The 24,000-nt window shown below is 42.2% G+C and overlaps 1 protein-coding gene and 1 long non-coding RNA gene across 7 annotated transcripts; one reads left to right on the top strand and one right to left on the bottom strand.

Annotated features, from left to right (window-relative positions):
- Positions 1-890: 890 nt before the first annotated feature.
- LOC119013084 (triadin-like) lies at positions 891-19,535 on the bottom strand. Of its 5 annotated transcripts, none has more exons than XM_037087441.1 (6): positions 19,022-19,535; positions 13,445-13,643; positions 10,188-10,229; positions 3,554-3,601; positions 1,886-2,047; positions 891-1,231 (listed from the first exon to the last, which is right to left on the bottom strand). In XM_037087441.1, exons 2-6 carry the CDS (start codon positions 13,629-13,631, stop codon positions 1,209-1,211), a joined length of 462 nt encoding a protein of 153 aa, XP_036943336.1. In that variant the 5' UTR covers positions 13,632-13,643; positions 19,022-19,535; the 3' UTR covers positions 891-1,208. The 5 variants fall into 5 exon arrangements, with proteins under 5 accessions (XP_036943336.1, XP_036943339.1, XP_036943335.1 ...); XM_037087444.1 differs by having other exon boundaries at positions 1,916-2,047; positions 19,095-19,533; XM_037087440.1 differs by having other exon boundaries at positions 19,095-19,531.
- On the top strand, positions 16,015-23,422 carry LOC119013085. 2 transcript variants are annotated; one of them, XR_005072685.1, is made up of 4 exons: positions 16,015-16,487; positions 17,430-17,534; positions 17,760-17,962; positions 22,096-23,422. It is a non-coding gene; the product is annotated as an uncharacterized LOC119013085 (long non-coding RNA). The 2 variants fall into 2 exon arrangements; XR_005072684.1 differs by having other exon boundaries at positions 16,015-17,534.
- Positions 23,423-24,000: the final 578 nt, after the last annotated feature.

The raw sequence follows: 24,000 nt of genomic DNA, 5'->3' as shown, positions 1-24,000 counted from the left end.
AAGACTGCAGAGGGAGGAGGAGGGGAAATGAAAGGCTGCCACATTACATAACAGAAGGGGCTGTCTGGGAAAGAGCTACCTGGTTATTATTGGTCAAATCACCTGTACGAACAATACACTAAACATGATTCTCTTTCTTTCTGTGTGTTAGTCAGTGCAAAGTCTTCCTTAAATGACAAAAACATGCTGTGTGTATTCATGACTTTTGTTTGTATGTTTTGTGGTTTGCATGTAAATGTTTTCTGCCTATGCAATGACAGAAAACATTGTTAAAACAACATATAGAACATATTCATTGTTAATATAAATGTCCAGTTCAAATGTTCAGTGGGTGTCTGGAAGCTTGGAAGTGCAACATTTAGTGAAAGGCTGTCAGAAATGTGACAAATATGATTCAGAATCCATAAAAAATATCATTTGTTGTGTAATTACAATGATGTTTGAAATGAAATATAAAACATACAAGTAAATATGAAGTTTAAAGAATGTATACTAAGGAAATTGGGACTATATGTGTGTAATTAAATATGTGCAGAAACCCAAAAAAAAAACCACAAAAAATTGTTTTTTTTTGAACCCATGAAAGACTAAAATAGGAGTAAAATAAAATGTTAGCAACTTATTAGTGGTGGACATAAATAAGGTATTATATTTGTTTTTAAATATCAAACTAACAGTGGTATTTACCAATATATTTAATTACAGTTTTGACATTTGACACTTTTACTAAATTTAGTCACTTTCGGAGCTCCATATCTGGAGGCACCTGGTAGGAAACATATGAACAAAACAAAGAAAACAATGGTTCTGATACATGTTCACTTTTGGGGCTCCGTATCAGGGTTAATCTTTAGAACATTAAGTAAAATGAAGAGAAACATTCCAATAAAATGGGTACATGTAATCTATTTAATTTTTCAGAGCTAATCCAGAACACGGTGTGCAGAACGCAGAACAAAAGGAAACAAAACCAACGTTTCAAATGGGCAGGATTTGTTTTTTTTTTAATCATCATTCATCGAATTCCTGTTAATGACAGACAGAAACAGAAACATAACTGAGATAAACTAAAACTAAACTCGTCCTCCCTCAGCTTCTCTCCATCATCTCTTCCACTTCAGGAAGACACTTGTCTCTTGTTGCCCCCTCTTCCTCTCTCCGGCTCTTCGTACTCGTCAGTCCTCGTCCTCTCTCCGCCCTCCTCTGGTTCAGAGCTCGTCTGAGTGGAAAGCTGAAGGACAAGAACAGGAAATTAGGTTTTCGTCGTATGCAGGTAGAAGTTATTACGGACTGTAACTACTTCTCACGGAGCAATGGGTCTATTTAAGCAAAACACAGATTTGAAATTATGTTTCTCTTTGCCGTCTGTCCGTCAGTCTGCTGCTCTGGCCTTGAACCTTTCGCACTATATATTAACTTCCTCTGCTCATGGTGGAAAAACTCTGACTAACATGTCTATTAACTGTCAGTCTGAATGAGAGTTCAAGTTCTCACTACAGTTAATTAACAGTGTTTTTGCATAGGCTGTTGGCTCTGATAATTGGATGAAGGAGATAAGATGGGAAGTTATTTTATGCTGGATGTATTTCCACGATGTAGCGGGTTAAAGGGGGCATCGTGTTCATTATAACCCTGTTAGTCGATGAGTGATTTCCATTCAGACCGCCGACATCGTTACTGTTATCGGCACGACGCTGCGATGAGCATCCGGCTGCAGCGTGCATGAGATGAGTTTGAAGCAGGGTTTGCTTTTCAGTGAACACTGAAAATAAGAATCTCCCAGAATAAGACGTCCGGTGGGGGTCGGCATCTTATTCAACGATGTTAGTCATTAATGATCTCCGTCGTGAAATGGTTAGTTAGTGCGGGGTGATGTTTTTCTTACATGTGAGGGTTTCAGTTAGCTGGTGAATACCTTCCTCCTCATCATCGGGAGCGACCAAGCTGGCGGCGAAGGTCCAAATCATCTCCAACCAATCGGTGCTCTCCTGAGCCGCGACGTCAGCAGGGGCTGCGGAGGGGCCGGGTTTTATTGGACGGACGCCGCCTAAATAGAACAACAGAAAATGTCTTAAAATGTGTAAAATCTCACTTATATTTTGGACATAGGTTTCTGTGATCATCAGTTCCTGGTAACCTCTGTGTTTTATTTTGAAAGTCTCATGAGAATAGTTTTTGTTTTCCAGGTGGTTGAAATGTCGGCATTGTGTTTTCTGCAAACCACACTCCATGTTATATCTGTACGTTTCCTACGCATCAGGTTTAGGCAAGTTACTTCCAAAATGTAATGTACTGCACATCACTAGCTACATAAATAGGAAGTAATACATTTCTTTCCAATATTACTGTCTGTGCCGTCTACCGTAGCCCTGGATTAACCTGGTCGCTCTTGGCTATAAAACCTTAAACTATCATTCAAAAAATTGTTCATCACCATTTTTCCTCATGCTCTCATTTCAGCTGCGTTTAGAAAACAAGTGGAAAGCCCTCGCTGCAGACAAACTGCACGTCTGTCAGAGCCAATTGGCCCAATCTTAACTGGGAGCGCCTGCAATACTCCAGGGGCGCGTCCTGTGGTGAGCGCTGGACAGAAACACTTTCATGTTGCAGGCAAAAACATTACCAAGAACAAACGTACCCAACAACTCCGGGCAGGAAGAATAGAGAATACATCTCCCGTCAAAATAAATGATGTTTTTGTTAGATGAACTAACCACGTAGAGCACGTCCACGCTGAGTAAAGTTGAAATATTTATTGTTATGAGCTGCTTTGAAGGAACTGATACGGGAGAAGGTTGAAAAAACTAAAACTATAATAATATCACCACAAAATCAGAAAACTCAGTATATGACTTATAAACTGATATACTGATCATCATTTCAATCATTTCCAAGTGGGAGGGGACAGTTCGAGACCGCGGTCCACTTCCTGTCTCAGGCGACAAAATCAGGTACGACTAACAACTGGAGACAGTTTTAACTGACAAACCTCGGCAACTTTGGCGACTGTTCGGGACATTTTGTGGCTGTTTTTGTGGATATTTTTAACAGCACCTCTGGACATGTTCCCGCCACGATTCCTAATCTTTCCCTGAACCCCTGAACGGAATGATTTCTGTGCCTCAACCTAACCAGACCAGATCAGATCTATACCCTGCACTGTCACTGCAGAAAACTCAAATCTAAAGCAACATAAAGTTTCTACATGTCCTTGGTTTGCAGAAACTCGCAATGGAAACATTTATTCTGGTTCTAAAGTCGCCTGTAAAGCTGAAAACCATTTACACATGATACTGTTTTGACCGAAGATTCACATGATAACCTTCACGAAGCTGGTATGTATTAACAGGCACGTATATACTGTCTACGTACTGTATATGTGTGGGTGTATTTCACCTCACGCAGCTGTCACACTGTGCCGCGGTTCATTAAACTGTTACTGTGAGTCTCAGTTTGGTCACGGCAGGTTGCAAGAGAAAGCAAATATTTCACAACATTCATACACATATTTAGACTTAAGCACTGGTGAGTGAGTGTGAATGCAGCGTCTTGCCTCTCATCTTCAAACCTCTCTTAGCGATGGCAGAAGGAGGAGGGAGACCTGAGAGAGAGAGAGAGAGAGATACAGCGTGATGTGACGTTTAAAATGCAGGTTGTGGAGAGACAAAGACGGAGAGAGAGAGAGGGCGGCCGAACAGACAAAACCGAAGAGGGAATCCATAAAAAGAACAATGATCAGCAGCCTTCATCGCACTGCGTACGTTTCCTGCTTCTTCTTTTTTTTCACCACTCTCACCCACACGCAGCTTTAGATTTGTTGTTCTGCTGCGATGATGGCAAACGCGATAATAAAAAACGATGAATCACACACACACACACACACACACACAAAAAAGAAAACTCCTTTTATCGTACAGAACAGGTTACGACTCCGGCTACTGGTGACGTCCGGGACATGCTGGATGAGAGCACGACAACAAGCAGACACCGCAAACCACAGTTACAGCAGCACGTCAGCGCCTGCGTTAGTGTCAGCTTTTAGTTTCCACTCCAGTCGACCCAAAAGTATTGCTACCACTCTCTCATCCTTCATTAATGGATATGTAAAATGTTCAGTAACGCTTTATGGATCAGACTAGAAGTGAAATTCTGGTGTTTTCTAATTAGAGGCCTGTGTTATTCTGTGGTGTTTAATGGCTGCAACTTCATCTTTGAGGCTCGTCCAAGCAAAACCACAAAAAGACCTTGTTCTGCCCCTCAGGCTCAGATTATTATTCCAAGTGTCTGACAACATTACCAAAAAGGATCCCCGCAGAGCTGTTTTGCCAGAGTTAGGTCCTTTCATCTCGACCAGAAAACAGCCACCACGTCGCTCTTTGCCAGATCCACCAAACTCCATTTACAGAAAACACTCATTTTATCATCGTTAAAAAAAAAAAAAAAAAAAAAATCCTTTCAAACTCTACAGAAAGAAAATAAAACACACCAGTGGTTGCTCTGAAATGTGCCCATAATTCACCACGTTAGATGTAAAAATGTTTTTCCGTGCTTTTCGCCTCTAACGCAGTGAATTCAGGAGTTATTTGGACCAAACCGGAGCTGATGATTGATGGAAATGTGAAAAGAGATTGAAATACGAAATGGATTCGGCTGCCTGGTTAAACAAAGAGGACTGAACTCTTTCACTAAAAAGTATTCCTGCAGGGATCCTTTACAAAAAGCTGTCGGGCACTTTAAAGCGATTTAAACCTGTGAAAGTGCTGCAGGTGGGCCGGGAGGTCGTTTACAGCGAATAAATCCAATGTTTTCAATGTTCAAATTTTATATTTTATATTTAAATTTGTACTCAGAACTCACAAAACAAGATAGCTAAGCTCTTCCTTCCTTTCCTTTCCTTCTAGGCATCCTCTTTTCCTTCCTTCCTTCCATCCTTCCTATTGACCTCTTATTTCCCTTCTTTCTTTCTTTCTTTTCTGCCTCCCTGTCTCTCCGTCTTTATCTTCATTTATCTGACCTATTTTTTCTGACGTCCTCCTAAAGTCTGTTTCCTGCTACTATGTGTGTCACCTACAGACTTTAACCTGCGCCCATCGGTGGAGATTAAAATCAGTGGGTGTCATCGCAGGACACAAAATATCTAACAACTGAGCGACTTTATTTGACTCGGGAACAGATTCCGACACAACATCGGCACGTTTCCTGTATCGCGGGAACAGATGCTGTGATTAAAGGTTCTGGGGCCTCAGAAGATTGTCCGACTTCCAACTGGGTCACGTCAGTCTTAAATTTGGAAAGTGGACCAACTCTGAAAACATTTCTGTACCTATTAGTCATTCATGCACCAGGACATTCAAACAACCTTGTGGGAAATACCTGCACAGACATCCATTAGCTTCTGATCAATAAAAAGTGCAGGCTTAACGGCTAATTACATAAATAACTAATTAATGGCTTATTAGCATTTATAAATATAAGTGACTGTTTAACGTAGAAGAGTGAGAAACCTGCGTGTGATGTAAACAACATGACGTGGAGATTTTTAACAAACTTTACTGATTTATAACTCACGTATAATAAACGCTTTATTAGCTGGTAAAGAAGCTTCTAACTAACATTACAGAGGTTGACTTGTGAAGCACAGTAACTGATAGATTATTGTTATTTCTTCTGCTTTGTTGGATGTTTTGCACTCGAAAGTCGCGGTTCAGCGGCTAATAAAGCCGGTAAAAGTGATTACATTACACCAAATGAGGCACCGGAGGCCTTTTTAAAGCAGCTCGTCAATTATGCCAAAAATTATCATAATTATTTTTTTTTTGTTGTTTGTTTTATTTTTGTTTCTTGGACCCTTCTGAGCTATTCAGGATGGCTTTGTCCCAGCGGCCGCTCTCATTAATTAATCTCTTCAATTTCTCCCTCTCCAGGTGGAAGACGCTCTCTGGCTGTTTGTTTGCCCGGCGTGGAGGACTCGTCTAATGGATCCTCGTAAACAGCTGATTAATGCGCTGACATTTCTTTGATTGGCGCTCCAGAGACAGAGCAGGAGACACCAGGAATAGAAAGCCAGCATTCCTCCTCCCCCCTCCTGCTTTAACACCCCGTCGTCCTCTTCTTGTGTCTTTCATTCTGTCTGATTCGCTCCTCGTCTCTCTCTTTTCACCTCCCTTCTTCCCTTTTTCTGAACAATTTCCCGCCCAAGTTCTTGCTTTCATGTGCTCATCCCGTGTCTCCTCTCTCCACCTGTCTTGCCTTTGTTTTTCAGTTTTGTGTGGTTTAGCAGCCACATCAGAATGATAAAACACAAAGAGGAGAGAGTAAAAATACAAATTGTGCCGCGGAGATGAAAAACAAGAGAGAGGCTCTGAAACAGCCCTCAGAAGAGCAGAGCAGAGAGGAGCTGCAGACAGTCTGAGCTGGATAAGGACTGCCAAATAATGCAGGGCTTAGAGCGCTCCTCTTCTTTTCATCCGTCTCTCCTGCCTCCTTTCCTTTCTTCCTCCCTTTCTTACTTACCTTTCTGTATTTCATTCTTACACCTTTTCTTTCTTTCTTTCTTTCTGCTGTTCCCTCTTATTTCCTTCCAGTCACGCTCTCGTTCTTTCCTCCTTCTTTCTTTCCTTCATATTGTCCTCTTTCTTCCTCCCTTCCTTCCTGTTGTTATCTTTCTTCCTATTGTCCTCTTTTTCCTTCTTCCTTCCTTCCTTCCTTTCAGTCATCCTTTCTTCCTTCCTTCCTATTCTCTGCTCTTTCCTCTCTCATTTCCTTCCATCCCACTGTCCTCTCTTTCTTCCCTCCCTCCTTCTTTCTTTCCTGTCCTTTGTCTTCCTTCTTTTCTATTGTCCTGTCTTCCTTCCTTCTGTCCTTCCTATCATCCTCTCCTTCTTTCTTCCTTATTCTCCTCTCTTTCCTCTTTAATTTCCTTCCTTCCTGTTGTCTTCTCCTTCTTCCCGCCCTCCTTCTTTCTTTCCGATCGTCCTCTTTCTTCCCTCTTTCTATTGCCGTGTCTTTCTTCCTCCCCTCCTTTCTATCATCCTCTCTTTCTCCTTCCTTCTTATCGTCCTCTCTTTCTTCCCTCCCTCCTTCTTTCCTTCCAGTCATCCTATCTTTCTTCCTCCCTTCCTTCCTTCTCTTTTTTCCTTCATATTATCATCTCTTTCTTCCTTTCCAACCATCCTGTTGTCCCCCCATTTCTACCTTCCTTCATATTGTCCTCTCTTTCTTCTGTCTGTCTGTCAGTCTGGTGTGACTCTGACCTCAGAGGAGTAACACTGTGGACACACGACAGAAATGAACACTCGGTCTGCGACACTTGATGTTCGTTAGATTTTCCTCTCCGTCTCACTGTGAATCATTTTCCATTCCAAGAATATAATCACATACATTAATAAACTGGTGTTTTTGCTTCTGTCTCTCCGTCAGAAGAAATGAGGTTCGATAAGGTGACTGACTGAACTGTCGGCAGTCGCTGCTTCTTTGTCTTCCTCCCGGCTGCTCTCTGTTCTCTTCTGCCTTGATCTCTTCTGAATTACTGTATTTTTCTATACCCTCCGTCTACGCGAGCGTGTCTCTGTCTCCATATTTCTGTATCTGTATCCTTTTTTTTTTTCCTTATCTGCCTCTGCTTCGTCTCCCTATTCTCTGTAGACACGCATACAAAACTCTCTATCTCTGCAGTTTCACGACAGGGAGAATTGCATTTTCTTCTTTATTGTCAAAAAAATAAAACTCTCCTCGCCGTTTCATTTACACACACTGGACCTTTATTGAAAATGCCATGGTGGGAGAAGGCCTTGTGATTAAAAAAGCAGCCCAGCTCTTTTTGTCATAGTAGGAAAATATACAGAGGACACCTGAGACAAAAGTTCCCTTGACTTAGAGAAAAGATTACTAACTTCTCTTGATATCTCTGCATGAACTGCAGGAGCTGCATCAATCAATCTCACCCAAGAACTCTGCATTCCTTTTTCTCCGCTCAACTTTAGTCGGATTATCATCTTCGAAACGCATCTTTCAATGTCTGCCTTCGCAAGAGATCACATCTATATAATTTAACAGATGATTTGGTTTGAAAGCCCTGCAGGTCTGAAGATTTACTATCGCCAGAAGACGAAAATGTCAAAACCCAGCAGGAAGACGTCTGTTTTAAGCCTGTGCGGCGCCGTTTCCTCGGCATTAAGGGAACACAGAAACACATGCAGTTTCACACTCGTAAAGCAGGCACATGTGCTGAGATGTCGTGCAGGGGTTAAGAATACACAGACTGGCGACAAATTAAAGAAAAGCCTTGAATAAATCAGTGAAAAACGCTTCCACACGGGGCGAGGCATAAATTTGAATTTTAAAAAAACAAACCACAAGATCTCAATTATCCCAATTGTTCACCTATGGAAGATTTTTCGAAGGGGGAAGTGTTAGCACGCGTTCTCCACCGGCGTTCACTCCCCTCCAGTGTTTCAGACATTTGGTGAATTTAATAACAAGAAGCGTTGAAGTTGTACTGGAGACATGTGGTGGTTAAACACACAAGGCTTTCTTTCAAATCTGCCCTCCATCTGTAGTTGACAGAGTCCTGACAAACACAGGCTGTTTGTAGTTAATAGCAGACCAGGACAAGAATACAGTCATAGTGAACAGATAGCGTAACACAATTTTACACAAGTAAATAATACTCAGAAGGTAAATCAACCTGGAATCACTTAAGATAACACGGCTATGATGATGTTCGAAGCAGATGTCATGTCTCGTCTGAACTTCGGTGGTGTTTTTGTGTCCATTTATTGTTCTGCTTCCTGTTTTATTTTGGCGTCTTACCCTCCTCCTGTTTCAGATCCCCTTCCTGCCTTTGTGTGTTTCCCATTGGTGGGACTGTCTGTGTTTCGCTTGTGTCCTGTTATTCCTACCTCCCTTGCAACGTTCCAGCATTCTTCCTGCCACACCGATTGATATCCTGTGCATCGAACCAGCCTCCAGTAAAAATCAGTCTTTTTGGAAATCCTGAACAGTCTGCGAGTTGTGAATGTGAGTCTACGTCTGGTGTGTCTGAATTCTAGTGAATTAGTCCACGACCACTTTGGGACTCTAGCTGCTAGGAAAAGTTGAGCATCAAATGAAGTGTCTGAGCCGTTGGAAAACCTTTGACTGAACGGAGAGCTGGAGTGTCCAAAATGGAGGCAGCTGTTGTTAACTGTGTTGCACTACCAAAGATTTATTCAACCCTCATCTGTTTTATAAACTGCTACAAGAACAGGAAATGGTTTGTACACAGTTGTGAGACAGGAGTCGAGGGTAAACTGAGCTGACATGTTTGCTAGCCAACATTTAGAAAGATATTTAGCTTGCGAGCTAGCAAACGGGATAAAAGTTAGCAAGCTCGTTGGCTCAGAGAGCTGTTTTCCCTCATTCATAAAACTCGATATTGTTCAAAAAATTTAAACACAGTCCCCCAAAGAAGGATATGATGGAGCGAAGGGCAAAGTTTAAGGTCCCGTAATGTAGAAATTGAGATTTTCCATGTGTTTTTTATTTACAAATTTAAAGTGCGCCTTAACGAGACAGTAAAACATTAAAGTGGGACTGAAACAATTGATGCTGCAGCTTCGGACTGTATGAGAATGATGAGTGTTGTTTGAACACTGAAGCTTGCAAACATCTAAAGTAAAGTTATGAACAAGAAACTGACCAAGACACGGGAACATTAAGAGAAAACAGGACAATCCACAGACATCGCTGTGGACGGTTTTCTTTGAGGAACCATTTTCTACCAAAGGCACAAGATAAAAACTGCTCACAGTCTCGACAGGACATTTCTGAAAAACCTCAGAAAATGTGTGAAATGACCACTTAGGGTGGAAAAATAGCCCCGTGGAACTTTTAAGCACGTTGGCTTCCATCCATTAGAGTTGTCCTGGGTCGCAGTGTATGTTTGGCTTTTAACAGCTGATGGAAAACACTTTCAGGTGGAACGTTTTAACCAATAGAAAGCATTTTTTTTTTTTTTTTTTTTTTAGCGATTTAGTGTTGATTTACCCTTTGAAATGTCAAATACAGACCGCCATGTTTTGAAATGCTGGACACATACCAGGCAGGGATGGTGTATATCTTCTCTGGTCTCGCAACACTATAACACAAGCAAGCAACAAGCAAGTCAAACTGTTAGTAGTGTTTTGTTGTATTGGTTTTGCTTTTACCAGGTGATAAACACACGGGGTCGTCACAGTATGACGTGTAGTCTTTGGATGGGATGGCAGGTGATTGACGGCATGAGGATGGAGAAGAGGGTGAAGGAGGAGAGTGAGGAGAGGAGTTGGAGATGAGTGTGCTGGATGCGTGAGGCAGGACTATCCTCACACTGTAGGATAGTCCGGATACAGTACACGGTGATGTGTGGCATGATGTGGGAGTGGTGGCAGTGATAAGGAGCAGATGTGAGCAGAATGGATTGAAAGGTCATTATCACAGTAAATCAACCGCACGCTGGAATACACATGTTACAAAATCAAAGTGATTGATCGGCTGTGGTGTGGTTGGAAGATCGGACGCAGCTCGACCTTTGTGTGTCAGGTTGATTTATTGGTTCACTACGGTGCACATGTGGCTGAAAGGTAATTCTTACAGGCCAGTTATTATTGTTATTATTTCATATTTCATAATCTGGATAGAGTAACTGAATGTAGGCGAAGTAGGAACGTCCTCGAAAGAAAAGCTAAATTTATACCACCATAAATATTCATTAATGATGGGAGTCTTTATTGGAGCACATGTTGAAAGCTTCCCCGAAGACAAATTCACTCACTGCAATTTAAATGAATTATTTTGTGTTAAATAGCGTGATATCCATGATATGTCTTGTAAATTATCAAAAAATAATGGCATAGTGAGAAATAGTTGGAGCTGAAGAGGTAAAACTGCATCCTATTACAGTGTTTTAAACAATTTATATCCAAAAATGTTTCCATTGAAATTACAAAATTCAAGAATCAACTATTGTGAAGCTCATTAATTAACATCATATTTGTAGCATGTTCAATTTGCACAAACAACAAAGTGAAAAATAGATGATTCATTGTTTTGTTTAAAGGTTAAAGCTATAATTTGTAGAATATGGCCAGAATTTGAAGGTAGCTCCAAAAGCATCGGGGGCGACATACTACCAGAGACACAGACAACTGCTGCTCTTTGCTAGCTATCCTTGCCTGTGGCTAGTGACCGTTAGTTAATTGGCTCATGGCTCCACGTAAAACAGAAAGTTGTTGGTTTCTTAACACAATAAACAGCAAAATATCACGTCACATAAAGCTCCTCAGGTAGATTTTGCCACGTTCAAACAGAGACAGGCTATCTGTTTCCCCCTTTACTAGTCTTTACGCTAAGCTAAGCTAAGCTAAGCTAAGCTATGCTAATCAACCACTGGTTGCACCACTGGCGTGACACAGATGCTCCTTCTTGTTTTTCTCCTGTTACGCTGTAATCAGACATCTCTCATTATCTCAAAGACATAAATGAATGGGCGTGCGGCGCCTTGTAAGCCCGATCACTGCGCCGGTGAAAAGACAAGTCTTAAGCAGAACTGAAAATGTTTGAAGGAGTGATCTCAGCTGCCACACTGGCTTTAATCAATCAGCAACATAGAAGCCTTCTCGGGGAAATTCATTTTCCGTTATCTCCTTACAATGGAATAATTAAAGTGTGATCACAGCGAGCTAAATTTGATCACGCGAGACAATTAAGTCACGAGGTGGAGATAACAGGATTAAGGATATATGAGGAACAAAGCTGCTCGCAGTAGAAGTAGTGCAGCAGCAGACAATGTAAAGAATTTAAAGAAGGGCTTGTAAACAGGAAGAATAATTACTTTAAATCAATAGATGAATGATGACGGAGTGAAAGATGTAACCGTGTTATTAAAGCGTGCGTGTTGTCACCAGGAAGTGGCCTTTTAATCCATTCCACGTGTCAGGGGGAAATGAGAAGGAGTGGATAGACCTCAGTATGTACACAGCTGATCTACACTGGTACATACATTTCAGCTGGTGGAGTTGTTCGTGTTATGAGAGGTGCCAGAAAATGTACTCCTAAATATAGAGTCATTCTCAATACATCCGTCTGTCAAGTGAAGGGAAACACACACCACACGGCATGAGTGTTGCTTTAAACACAACCAACGTTAAAGTTCTTGCTCCATATATGACTTATTTTGAAATAGTTTTGCTTTTTTAGAGTCTAACTTCCTGTAAAACGATAAAGACTGCTGATGACTCATCCTGCACTCGGAGGCGTAAACACATTTCCTGTCCGATAAACGCTAATTTTTTCTGATGCTGCCATATATGAATAAAAAGAAAGATACCACCAGAGTGTCTCTGCTGCTAAATGTAGCTAGCTAGTAAGAGGTCTTATTCACAGGCGCCAAACCAAAGAAGAAAACCACCTTGGTAATGTGGGAAGAGTCTGTGGACCTCTCGCTCCATGGCAGAGTGCATAACATACATAAAAGTGATAGCTCTGCTGTGGAGAGGCAGCGAGCTGCACCGACAGGGAATGATTTATCTGCTTAACGGCACCGACAGCAAGACATTTTGTAACCACCTAGAATATGTCATGTCCTTTTAAGTGTGTTGCTATACTTTGGACATCTTTGGTGTTTTGCGTTGCTGTCAGACTTGTCGTTGAAAGTCCGACCCACATAGCTGATCTGCAAAATAATATACATTTTAATACAGACGTTGTGCTTTTGAGGGAATGTTAGTGCCAAAGGACACGGCTGTCTGACGGCAATGTAAAAAATCTATTCTAAAAAATGTTTAGAGTATAGTGTACACTTGAACAGGCCTTCTAAAATACGTTTTACTATGCTTCTCCACACAGGGGGAGAGGTGACAGCCAACTTCTGCAGGTAATACACAGACTACGGATAAATACCTCGTACAACCCCACATCAAAAGTCCCAAACCAAAGTCCGTCCCTAGCTGCAATTAAATAGCACCAGACGCTGTCGTGAGAACTTTAAATTAGGACATGTTGTCATTCATCTTCCTCTCCTGGATTTGTCATTTGAAACCCTTAAAAATTCATCTCTGTTCATCAAAATTACACTAAGTAGAAGTTTGTTTCCAGAAAACAAGATGGTGCGTTTCCCCTGATTTGACAGATGGATGCTGCTGAAATTGATGACCTTCATGAGAGTATGTCCACTTTTGAAGTCTACTTCAAAAATGTCTGAAAGGTTTGCTGAAAAATGTTTGGATGAAGTATGAAAGTGTAAATATGTGAATCAATGAGTACAGGTGAGTTGAAGGAAAGTGTCACAAGGTATAATAAAACATTACAAGCACATTATAATCACATTCTGATGGAATTATAATCATTGTTGAATGTTGAACAAATGTCTACTAAAAAATGCAAAACAAAATCTTTTAAAATAATAATCAGCGATGAGTGTAGTTACCCGCCAGAGTTCTGTAGTCCAGCAGGTCAAAGAGAACGATGGCGACTCCCGACCACGTGAGGATCAGAGCCACGACCAGCAGCCAGGCCATCGGTGAGCTGAAGGTCAAAATGACATCGTCCATAAATGTCCTCTGTTTGGTCTGAGCTGGAGGGACCGCCCCCCCGCCGTTCGCCTGACTGCTCATTGGTGGAGAGAGCTGAGAGCAGAGAAACAGAAGTTAGGAGGTCGTTCTTACAGAAAATACCAAGAGGCATAACAAAAAAAACGAAGTATGGCAGAACAGTAGATGAGGCTCGGATTCTCAAATCACAAAGTTCGGGCTGGTTAGCTGACTGAGCTAACAGAACATATGAGCTTTTATGTGGAAAGTATCATCCTAAAAGCTTCTCATGAAAGACTCATGAGAGACGGATTTTTCTAAAGGCGAAAAAAAAAAAAAAAGCTGCAGTACAGAACAAAATATCAACTGTCAGCTTATAAAAAACCACCAGATCCCACAATCCCCACCGGGCGAAAAACTGCAGCATCTCTTTATTCGACTCTCCGTGCCCTGAAAATACAGCTTCTTTAAATCTCCATGTTCCCAGTTAGACTTTCTGTAGTTACACAGTTGTTTTTACAAGCTGGGTAGGACTCCCAGCGGCTAGCAAACCGGACTGTATTTGTACAATTGGTGGAGTTTGTTTTCTCCACTGCTGCTTAACTCAACAGACGACCGACATATATTCAGTTGATTTGTCAAACCTGCAAACTGTTGCTTATTCGAACACAGGACAAACCAATTAGCATTCACCTGCTAATCATCAACTCGTGTGGCACCGTCAGGAGTTACTCATGAGGGTCGCCAGCTAGTTTGTTCGTTCGAGCAATCGTTGATTTAAAAAATATTATGATGAAGGATGTGTGAGAGTCTGTAGTCTTTAGATCAGCCCTTGTTCGTTTTGCTCTTGTTTGCTGAATAAGTGAAAGAAACTCAGTAGCTAGTTGTCATAATCATGAAGTAATAAGGAACTACTAACTACTCATTCTGTCTCACTTTACTTGAAGGTATGTAAAAAAGGGTGACTACTGATTAAGTAATTAGTATTTTTTAGAGTCTACTTGGTAACAACTCAGTGGTATGTTTGACTTTACCTGAAGGTTCACAAAAAGGGTAACTAATGATTAATTCATTAGTATTTAATGAGCGAACTTGTCAATGACTCAGAGTGATGATTCATTTTACGTGACTGTACACAATCACAGTGACTCATGATTCAGTAATGAGTAATTAATAAGCTCCTGACGCTCGCCAGCTGTTTAGGAGCTAATCAAGAGCAACTCATAGTCATTATGTTGATTCATGGATACTCATGAAATAATCATTACCTAATGACTTATAGACAATATAGTGTCACTAGTAACTCTTCATTATCTAATTTATAGTTCTTGGATCACAGTTTTTCATTCATGATTCATTAAGTATCAAGTATCGTTCTTGATTGATTCCTCACTCGCTCCTCAGTAACTACTCACACTTCTGTGCATCTTATTTTAGCGTTTCCTGGTTTAAGGCGAAGTTTATCTCAAAGATCCTAAAAACATTCACCCTAGAAGGTTGTGACTGTCTGGCCTTGGTGGTAAAATTTCAAAATAATCTAAAGAAACCTTGGGAGTATTGCGCGGGTGGAAGGTTCGCTTCGTCTTAAGGCCCTTTTGTTGAGTGCAGTGCCGGGTTACAGCCCATGATGCTGTCGGCACTTTAATCATATTGACATCTGCCCACCATGAATCCACCACTGGGCCCAATTTGTGCAACTCTCATCCCTCACTGGTATGAAATATATTACAGTATGTACAGCAGCACGCCTGTTGCATCCCCGCAACCGATTCTTGTGATTAACGCGCGCGCGGGAGCCGTTCATTCACACGGACGTCGGTGATTCATCCGAGTGCATTCTGCTTCTTCTTTGTGCGAGGACGAGAGTGACAGATACGAGGAGGGGAAAGAGTGGGAGACGGCGAGGAGAATGAGAGACAGACACCGATTGCCCGAGGCGATGAGGAGATTAAATTCCATCTCACTTTGAAAAATCTGCTCTACAAGACAAATTACTCCTCTAAAGAAAGTTTTCATCGCTGTATGGCAGTGGGGCCCGCGTGCCGTAACATGATTACACTCCCGCGTTTGGTTGTTTGTGTTCATTATGTGGCGCGCTGCGATGAGCGCCCCGGATGATTTATTCTTCCCTCTCTCTGCCTGCCGCTCACACAGCTTATCTGCAAATATAAAGTGATAGTTACACTGTGGTGGAGATGTGAATTAAAATAGGGGCCAGCTCATTCGGAAGAAATATGCCCTTCTCAAGGTTATTAATGAGGCCCTGAAGGATGCGGATCTGCATGAGTCCTGCGCGCTCTGAGCTGGCCGAGCCGCGGCATCGAGCGCTATTCATTACGACAGTCTCATTGACACAATTAGGCTGCGGTTTGGACACTAATGGCTCTCATCTTCACTGTCAATTAATAGAAACAAAGAGTAGATGGGTGACAACGTTCCCTTGTCTCCTCATTATGGCGTATATGCAGCTCAAGGCACAGTTCAGTTCCTCTCTCTCAGTATAGGTTTATGCCTCTGCTCTGCGTTAAATCACTTGAGTAAATTAGCCGTGATATAGACTGTTACGGAGGCCGTGCACTCAAAACCAGAAGGAGGTGAACTCGACTGAACTGACTATTAAGCAACGAATGCAGCAACAAGCATCACGATCTGATGCAAAGGGAAGGAGCATCATGGCCGGATTAACCAGTTCAAAACACCAACACAGTCGGGATAATATGTGTACGTACACAATGAAAATGAATGTGTCATCATGTTCCGGTGTTTTGATTTTTATGTTGACAGTGCAGTGCTTGCTGCCTGGTGAGGTTTATGCACAAAAAACACTTGGTCAGGGTTCAGAAAAGATCCTGTTTTGGCTCCAGAAACACGGTTTGGTTGCCCAGAAGACGGATACAAAATGTCTTGATGCTAAAATTACCCAGTGGAAGTGCCGCCAAGGTAACGTATATATTTGATGTATTTGAGGTTTGCAGAGACTTTACAATGGCAACAAGTGATGATGATACGCTTATTAAACCATCGTTGGCAGTGCACACACACACACACGCACACACACACTATAAATGGCATATAAATGAATATACCAGCACTTATATCTGTGTGTAAATTAGTTTGTGGTAATGTGATCAGACACAACTTTATTTAGGAACCTGGAGCATATGAGCACAAGAATCTAAAGTAATTAAGTTTTGCAGGACGGGGCCTCAGATCAATCTGCCTTCATCAGAGCATCAAAAACATTCACTGATAATGATATGATATGACTCTTAACTTTCTTCGGTTAATTATTTGACGTAACAATGTCAGTCCTGCCTCCATATTCAGGTTGGGGTTATAAAATCAGCGGTCATTCTTTATCAGATGTCATTAAGGCTGAATTTCAAGGATTTTTTTCTGGCAATTTAGTTTAATTTTATTAACATAAAGATGGAGATGTGTGTGGAAGAGAGAGTTTGAGAAATAACGGTTTAGATATCTAGACATTTAGTACTTTATAGGTGACGCTAACCGTAACACGTTTCTTTTGAATTCATTCCTTGCATGGCTTTCAAACACCGCATGACCCAAAAAGTACATTTTCGAAGAACATTGTCTGCCTCGCAGCTGCTTTTAAATCCATCCATCCATCGGTCCACTGTATTGTGTATGTATGTCTTCCTGAGCATTTGTTTAATGTGCAGAGCGGACATGTTTTGATCCAGTCGCCGGTCTCAGGCTGACCTTTTCGCTGCTGCATTCACATAGCAAACTAAAAAATCAATTTAACATAATTCTGCCTACGTACGCTCCGATGTGCATTTGTGTGTGTGCATCAGATTCAAGAAAGCTAACCATTGATCTGGTGGACAACTGCTGGCGTGTGTGTGTGTGTCATTTCAGATGTGGAGCTGCGAGCGCCCGCGTGTGTGATATAAAAGCTTGACCATTGATCCAGCGAAGCCCCGGCAACGGCCGTTCGGGGGCAAACATATTGATCCGCAGCAGGTAAAGCGGTCACGACGGCACAATGACAGAAGGGTTAGAGCATAGTCTAAATGTCCCTCGGCAGATAGATCAGAAGGGAGCTGCACTGTGTAATCATCCACTTCACCATTCTTCTCCGAACCGTGTAATCACAGACCGCCAGATCTCTTACACAGCCCATCTTTTACAGTTTGAGTCACAGCCCGTAAATATTTTCCCCCCAATGTTTGTGTCCTGTTCGCACAGCCAGATGACCCGGTCCACCTGTTGTTACCGCCGAGCGCTGAGTCGATCTCAACATGCACAAAACGAGGACGCCAACTGCCACAGCCGCCGCCTCCTCCTCCTCCACGCCAAAAGGAATGAACAGAATTAGAACGACGCGCGTGCAGGCCGCTCACCGGTTGTCTGAGGGCAAATGAAAGGCGACAAATGGCGCTGACGAGAGTGTGAGTTATCAAATGCATTAACCCCCGCATTTTCAGTGCACACATTCTGAAGATCCATCGGCTTCATACTGCTTCTTAAGTCCTCCTGTGAGGCATTATTGTTATGAAATAGCTCACAATATTGATGCATAATTATGGCAGGGGTCATTTTTTTCTTGTTGTGTCGATGCATTTTCGTGCAGTATAAATGCAGCTCTCCCACCACCAGTCATTACGTGATGCCACAACATCAGCCCGGCATCTACTTGGAGTAAAAGCACAGACGGATAATACATTTCCTGTAACAAAGAATTAATTGACTAAAAAAAAAGCTCTCCACGCTTGTTAAATTCAACTTATGAGCGTGGGTAATGAAAGCAGTGATTTACACGTCAACCATTCCTCTTAGTTACATTTCTTAAGCAATTACGTTGTGGCGCAGGCAGGCAAGGGGAAGCGGGTTTAAAAAAAAAATGAGCGAAGAAAAAAGAAAAAAGTAATTGATCATTTCAACATCAAAGCGAATACTTTCAAATGCAGTTGCTCCCAACCGGGGGGGGAGGTTGGGACCCCCGCGGGGAACCCAGGACACATCTGAGAGATCCCAAGACGATTTAAGGAAAAGAGAGAGGAGTATATTATAGTTTTTTTTTTTCTCATGAAATACTGAATAGCTTCATCTCTTTAGTCCTCTAAAACGTGACACGATTACTGTTTGATTGAGCTGTGCGTAACTCACACATACGCCGAGGCCATGATCTGTGTTGAGAGGACGTGAGAGCTTTATTTTTAAGGGGGCACGAGCCAAAAATGTGCTGACGCAGTGTTCTCGCAATGTTCTCCTGTTCCTAAATATCAGGCGGGACAATGGAGGCGACAGGCTACAGCGTGGAAGGCGATGTGTTTATCTCTCTCACTCGCTCTGGACGTTTCTATCACAGAACCTCTACAAAGTTTGGGAAGCAAACACAATCAAAGTTGCAGCTCAACACCCCTCGAAGTTTGGCACCGCGCCCCTCGGTCGCAGCCAACCTTCAGTAGATAAACGATGTGTTCACAGACCTTCCGGCATTCACTCACATCAGTATCAGATCATCATTGTTAAGTTCAGCCAGATAGAAATGGATTTTCTTGTTTTTTCTTTTTACAGCACCTTGGACTTTTGAGTTCTGCTGGATGTTCCCTGATAACCTTCAGTCCTTCAGCGGCTCGGGAAATGTGGCGTCACCATAGAAACAAGCATGTAACTCCTTCGTTAAATCCTTTTTTTGGCCCCGGTTGATTGCGAGGAGAAAGGCGATGGAGGCAACGCTCAAATCCGGCAGTGCACTGCAATTGTGTTAAGCTGGATCACAGCAGGTCTAAAAATATACTAAAACCTTCCCCACAGGAGGACATTGGAAGGAAATCTTCTTCTTCTTCTTCTTTTTGTGTAGTGTTTCTTGTTCAAAGTGCTTCCTGAAGGTTCTGCGATTGTGTCCAGGATATTCTCCTAAAAGTTTCAGTTTTCTGGCCGGTCACATTCTGGAAGGAGTGAGGCAGACAGAGAGGCAGGGAGGAAAGGGGGCTGACCTACTCTGAGTCACCCTGCCCCCCGCTGAGGGTCCAAAATAGAGAGATAGTGGAAGTGGAGGGAGGGAGGAGAGGAGAGGAGGGAAGGGGGACAAGAGGAGAAGTGGAGGAGCAAAAGATCAAGAGATGGGGAGGAAAGAAGAATTAAGCGAGGGGGTAAAGGTCGAGAAGTCTCCAGTGCTGCGTGTCTCTGAAACACAGAGCTTATTAATCATGATTTAATGATGGAGAGTGAGAACAGCTGATCTCACATCAGCGTTTCCCTTTCCTTCGTTCACTTCTAACCTGCCCTATACCTGCAAAATCACCGACTTCGTTTTACCTAATCATCTGTCGTAATCTGATCTGACAGCAGCAGCACCTCGACCGAGCATGTTCACCTTGTGCCTCTGACAACAGCTGTAACTCAGAGCTTTAAACTTCTAAATCTTTCTGGACATTCTGGAACTTCCGCCGGAGGAAATATATTTCCTCCCGCCTTGTCAAACAGAGGTCGCAGCGAAGAGTAAATAAGTGAATAAGTATCCAGTCAGCTCGCCCCGCGTGAGTTCTTAATCCCCGTCACAACCTGCTTTTTTGAGGCCCAGTTTAAACAGCGGTGTGTGTTTGCATGTGCCCATGTGAGAGAGCACTGGGAAGAGGTAACCTGACCCCCAGTCTTGCCCTGGGAGCCTGCACTGCAGAGGCTATAATTAGAGATACAGGCAGCAGCTGGTGTTAACATTGGACTGGACCGCTTTATATGTAGGGCACACTGAGGGGCTGGTGGGGACATAAACACACACACACACACACACACACACACACACACACACACACACACACACAGGACGTCCAATCATCTGTAAGACCAAAGACAAAAAAAATTGGGACCCTCCACTCGACTTAGAAGACTTCAACACCCTCATGGCTCTAAATAATACAACACTTGAACTGGTGCAACCCGTTTCAACATTACCGGTGCCACCATTATCGCACAGTGTGTAACTTCTGCCTCCAGGGATCGTCTCTATCAAAACAAAACAAAAGATGTGCGCAGAGTGTTACATGAGGAAGGCCGGGCAGAGAGGAGAGGATCAGGTGCAGAGCCGGGCCTTCTAGAGGAGTAAACACTCAGAGTCAAAGATGTAAGATCCAAGACATTTAAATCTCATTATTACTCACTCTTTGAAGCAGAATATTTCACATTGAGTGGATAAAGTTTCTCATTTTAACGGGAATCTTTTCAGTTCTAGATGGTTTCTAAGCCGTGAGCTATTTTCTCATTCTTACTTCAAATGTTATTATCTCTCATTAGTTTGTACAAAAAAACATCTCAAGTTACAAATTAGAAAACTCACGTGTGCTGAGAAACAGAGCTCACATTACGTTGTTGACAAACTTTCTGTCGCTTTTTTTTCCATTGCATTACAGAATAACGTGAAGGTGGGAATACTGCCGATGGAGATCATATGTAAAGGTCCAGTGTGGAGGATTTACTGACATCTAGTGGCGAGGCTGCAGATCGCATCCAACTAAATACCCATCACTCAAACCAGGGGTTGAAAAACACACAGCGGTTGCTTTAGAGTCGGTGTTTGGTTTGTCCTTTCTGGGCTTCTGTAGAAACGTGGCAGAGGACCGGCTCAGTCTGTCGGCATAAATGTCTCATTCTCAGGGAACAAAAACAACAAAATAATGAGTGCGTGTTCTTGATGACTCATCTGGAGCTCAGGTGTGTATGGATAGATTCATCCAGATTGATGTGATGCGGGAAGACGAGCTAACCTGCCCTTCGTATGCAACGACAATTCACAATTAACCTGTGGGTCGTGGCAGCTACCTGAGCGGCGTCGACTGTGTGTGTGTGTGTGTGTGTGTGTGTGTGTGTTGTGACTTGAATATGAATTATAGACTGTTGTTCTCTGCGTCAAACACAGAAAAGTCTTCTCCATAATCTTCATCCAAAAGAGAAAAAGACATAACAATCCCCCCTCAGATACCGTCCACACAGCACATTATCAGCCCGAACAAGTGATGTGTTTCTTGATAAACGCTGAGAGGTTTCCCTTCAAAAAGAAAAAAGAACGAAGTAAGCATCAAAGAAACTAAAAAAGAGAGACAGGCGCACAGTTCCCCGTCGCACTAATATTCTCAGCATCTCCACCACCTGATAAACGTTCACCGCTGGCCTCGTTCTGATTTCTGAGTTATTTATCTGTCATTTATTTTATGTGAGACGGCTGCCGCACGCACACAACCTGCACACACCGCGAGTGATGAAACCAGCCATCCAAAGTAATTCTGATGAAACTAACAGCAATCAACAAGAACAACGCTCTCATGTCTGCACTCCAGTACACCATGCGGTGTGTGTGTGTGTGTGTGTGTGTGTGTGTGTGTGTGTTTCAGAGATAGGCTGATACACGCTGGATAATCCTTCCCTCCATCTGTAACTCAAGATATTGAGGAGATAACACACAGCAAACATCCTGGCTGCTGAGACTCAATCCTTCTGAGGATCACACTCAGAAGTGAAGGATATTTTTGGCTCTTTGGACAAAAAATTAAGATGTTTTTTTCCCCTCGGGGCTCTGGTTTAGGATCAGGCCATCGGACAGCAGCAGAGGTATTGGGTCCCTGGTGGTGTCGGTGAAGCACTTCTAAAAATGGAGAACAGCTGGATCGGATCAGGACCAAGAAGTCTCTGCAACACCCGAGGGAGACACACCGGGTCTCGTGTAGACTCAAACCCCTAAAGCTCCGAACTGTGTGCAGAAAGGAGGCTACGGTTCCTTTCTTTTTGCCTTTCGGCACGGTTACGCTTGAAGATTAGTGTTACACAGGTCATTATACATATCTTTCACCGCCGCTACAGTAGAGTCCAGACCTTTAAGACTCCAATTACTGTCATGTCCAAAGGTCTGAATCCACTAAAAAATACAGCAGCTGGTCTGAAATTTCTTCATTTCAGACACATTTTGTCATCGTGAACCTCCTCGACATTTTAGATTTGCAGAGTTCAGCCCGTCGCTTCTTCCCACACAGGGTCGACACAAAACACAGAGAAGCTACGTTTATGCAAGATATACTTTGAAACAACTCTGCCAAAACAAAAAATAAAAATGTAAGGCACGGCCCAAGTTAATTTAACAATTTCCTAGTTATCCCAAAACCATCTTTGAACCTTTGTTTAAGAACTTATTTTGTGTTTTGTAAAGAACTTACCTGTCCTTGCCCTATCTAAATTAAAAGGCTGGGTTTATACAATATTTTGAAATATTCATCAAATTAAAAAGCATTGAGAACAATATAAAATATCACCTGACCTAACCTTCAGTCCCCGGCTCCAACACGCGTGATTCAAATGAAGCGGAAGAAAAACACTGCTTTAATTGAATGGTGACAGCTGATTGAAAACACGTTTTCAATCAAACTCAATTTATCTTTCATGACTGCACAATGCATTTAGAGTATATTATACATGCACATTTTCAAGAGGTGTTTAGCATGTTTTACCTGATATATATGTCTTGATAGGTTGTACAGGTTAAGGTATTCAAAGGCTCACTTTAAGGTGTTTCCTCAGAGCGGCAGCGAGCAACAACACAGGATACGAGTTTATTCACTCACGGTGTCAGGACGCCACTGTGGCTGAAACGCCAGCCAGCCTTCATTTTCCCAGGAGACTTTGCAGGTTTATTTGTTCATCAGTCTTAACGCCGACGGTGTCAGTGTGTTATAGCCATGACATTGTGCAATCGATGTTTACTTCAAAACGTTAAGGTAAAGCAAAAAAAACATGTCTGTTGTCAATTTAAATGTGGTCCTCAGGGTGATTCAGCTCGCTGTACTTTGCACTTTGTACTCATGGTACTTAGTTTGTCTTAATTTCCTTTTGTGTTGTGCAAAATAAACTTCTAATTAGTCATCAAATCATGTGTGTGTCGGGCTGTGACATGTTTTAATGCGGTAGATTGATCATAAATGCATCATTACATGTTTGCAGGCGTGAGACGAGGCATTTTCCAGCTAAATCCAAGAGGGTTTTTAAATAGTTTATTTAGCATAAGAAGCAGGAGAATTTATTCAACCTACGAGGGAAAATTCATCTTTCAGTTTATCAGAAAAATTCAAAGTCGAAGCATTAACAATTTGGAGATGACTTGACAGGAAGGGTATGAAAAAAATGTAATCTGAAAAATAAATAGTCACTAATAAAGCTGTCGGAAAATTTAACTTTTTTACATTAACATACCACTAGAGTAACCGCTAACTGCTGCTAACTGTAACAGCAGTTAGCAAGTTAGCTCAGTTAGCCGTGCTGCAAAGACAAGAGATAGGATAATACGTTAAAATTTGCAATATTACAGCAGCAAAGGGGACAGCAAAAATAGAGTCAAATAAAACAGGAGTAATAAATGAATAAAAAAATAAGTGTAAAACAAATATAAGTTTTAAAAAATCAGTAGAAACAATATAAACAATATGGAGCTTTGGCCGGGGCT

Source organism: Acanthopagrus latus, chromosome 22 (assembly GCF_904848185.1).
Source record: "Acanthopagrus latus isolate v.2019 chromosome 22, fAcaLat1.1, whole genome shotgun sequence".
Classification (NCBI taxonomy): Eukaryota; Metazoa; Chordata; class Actinopteri; order Spariformes; family Sparidae; genus Acanthopagrus; species Acanthopagrus latus.
This window is presented reverse-complemented; position numbering and strand designations above follow the sequence as displayed.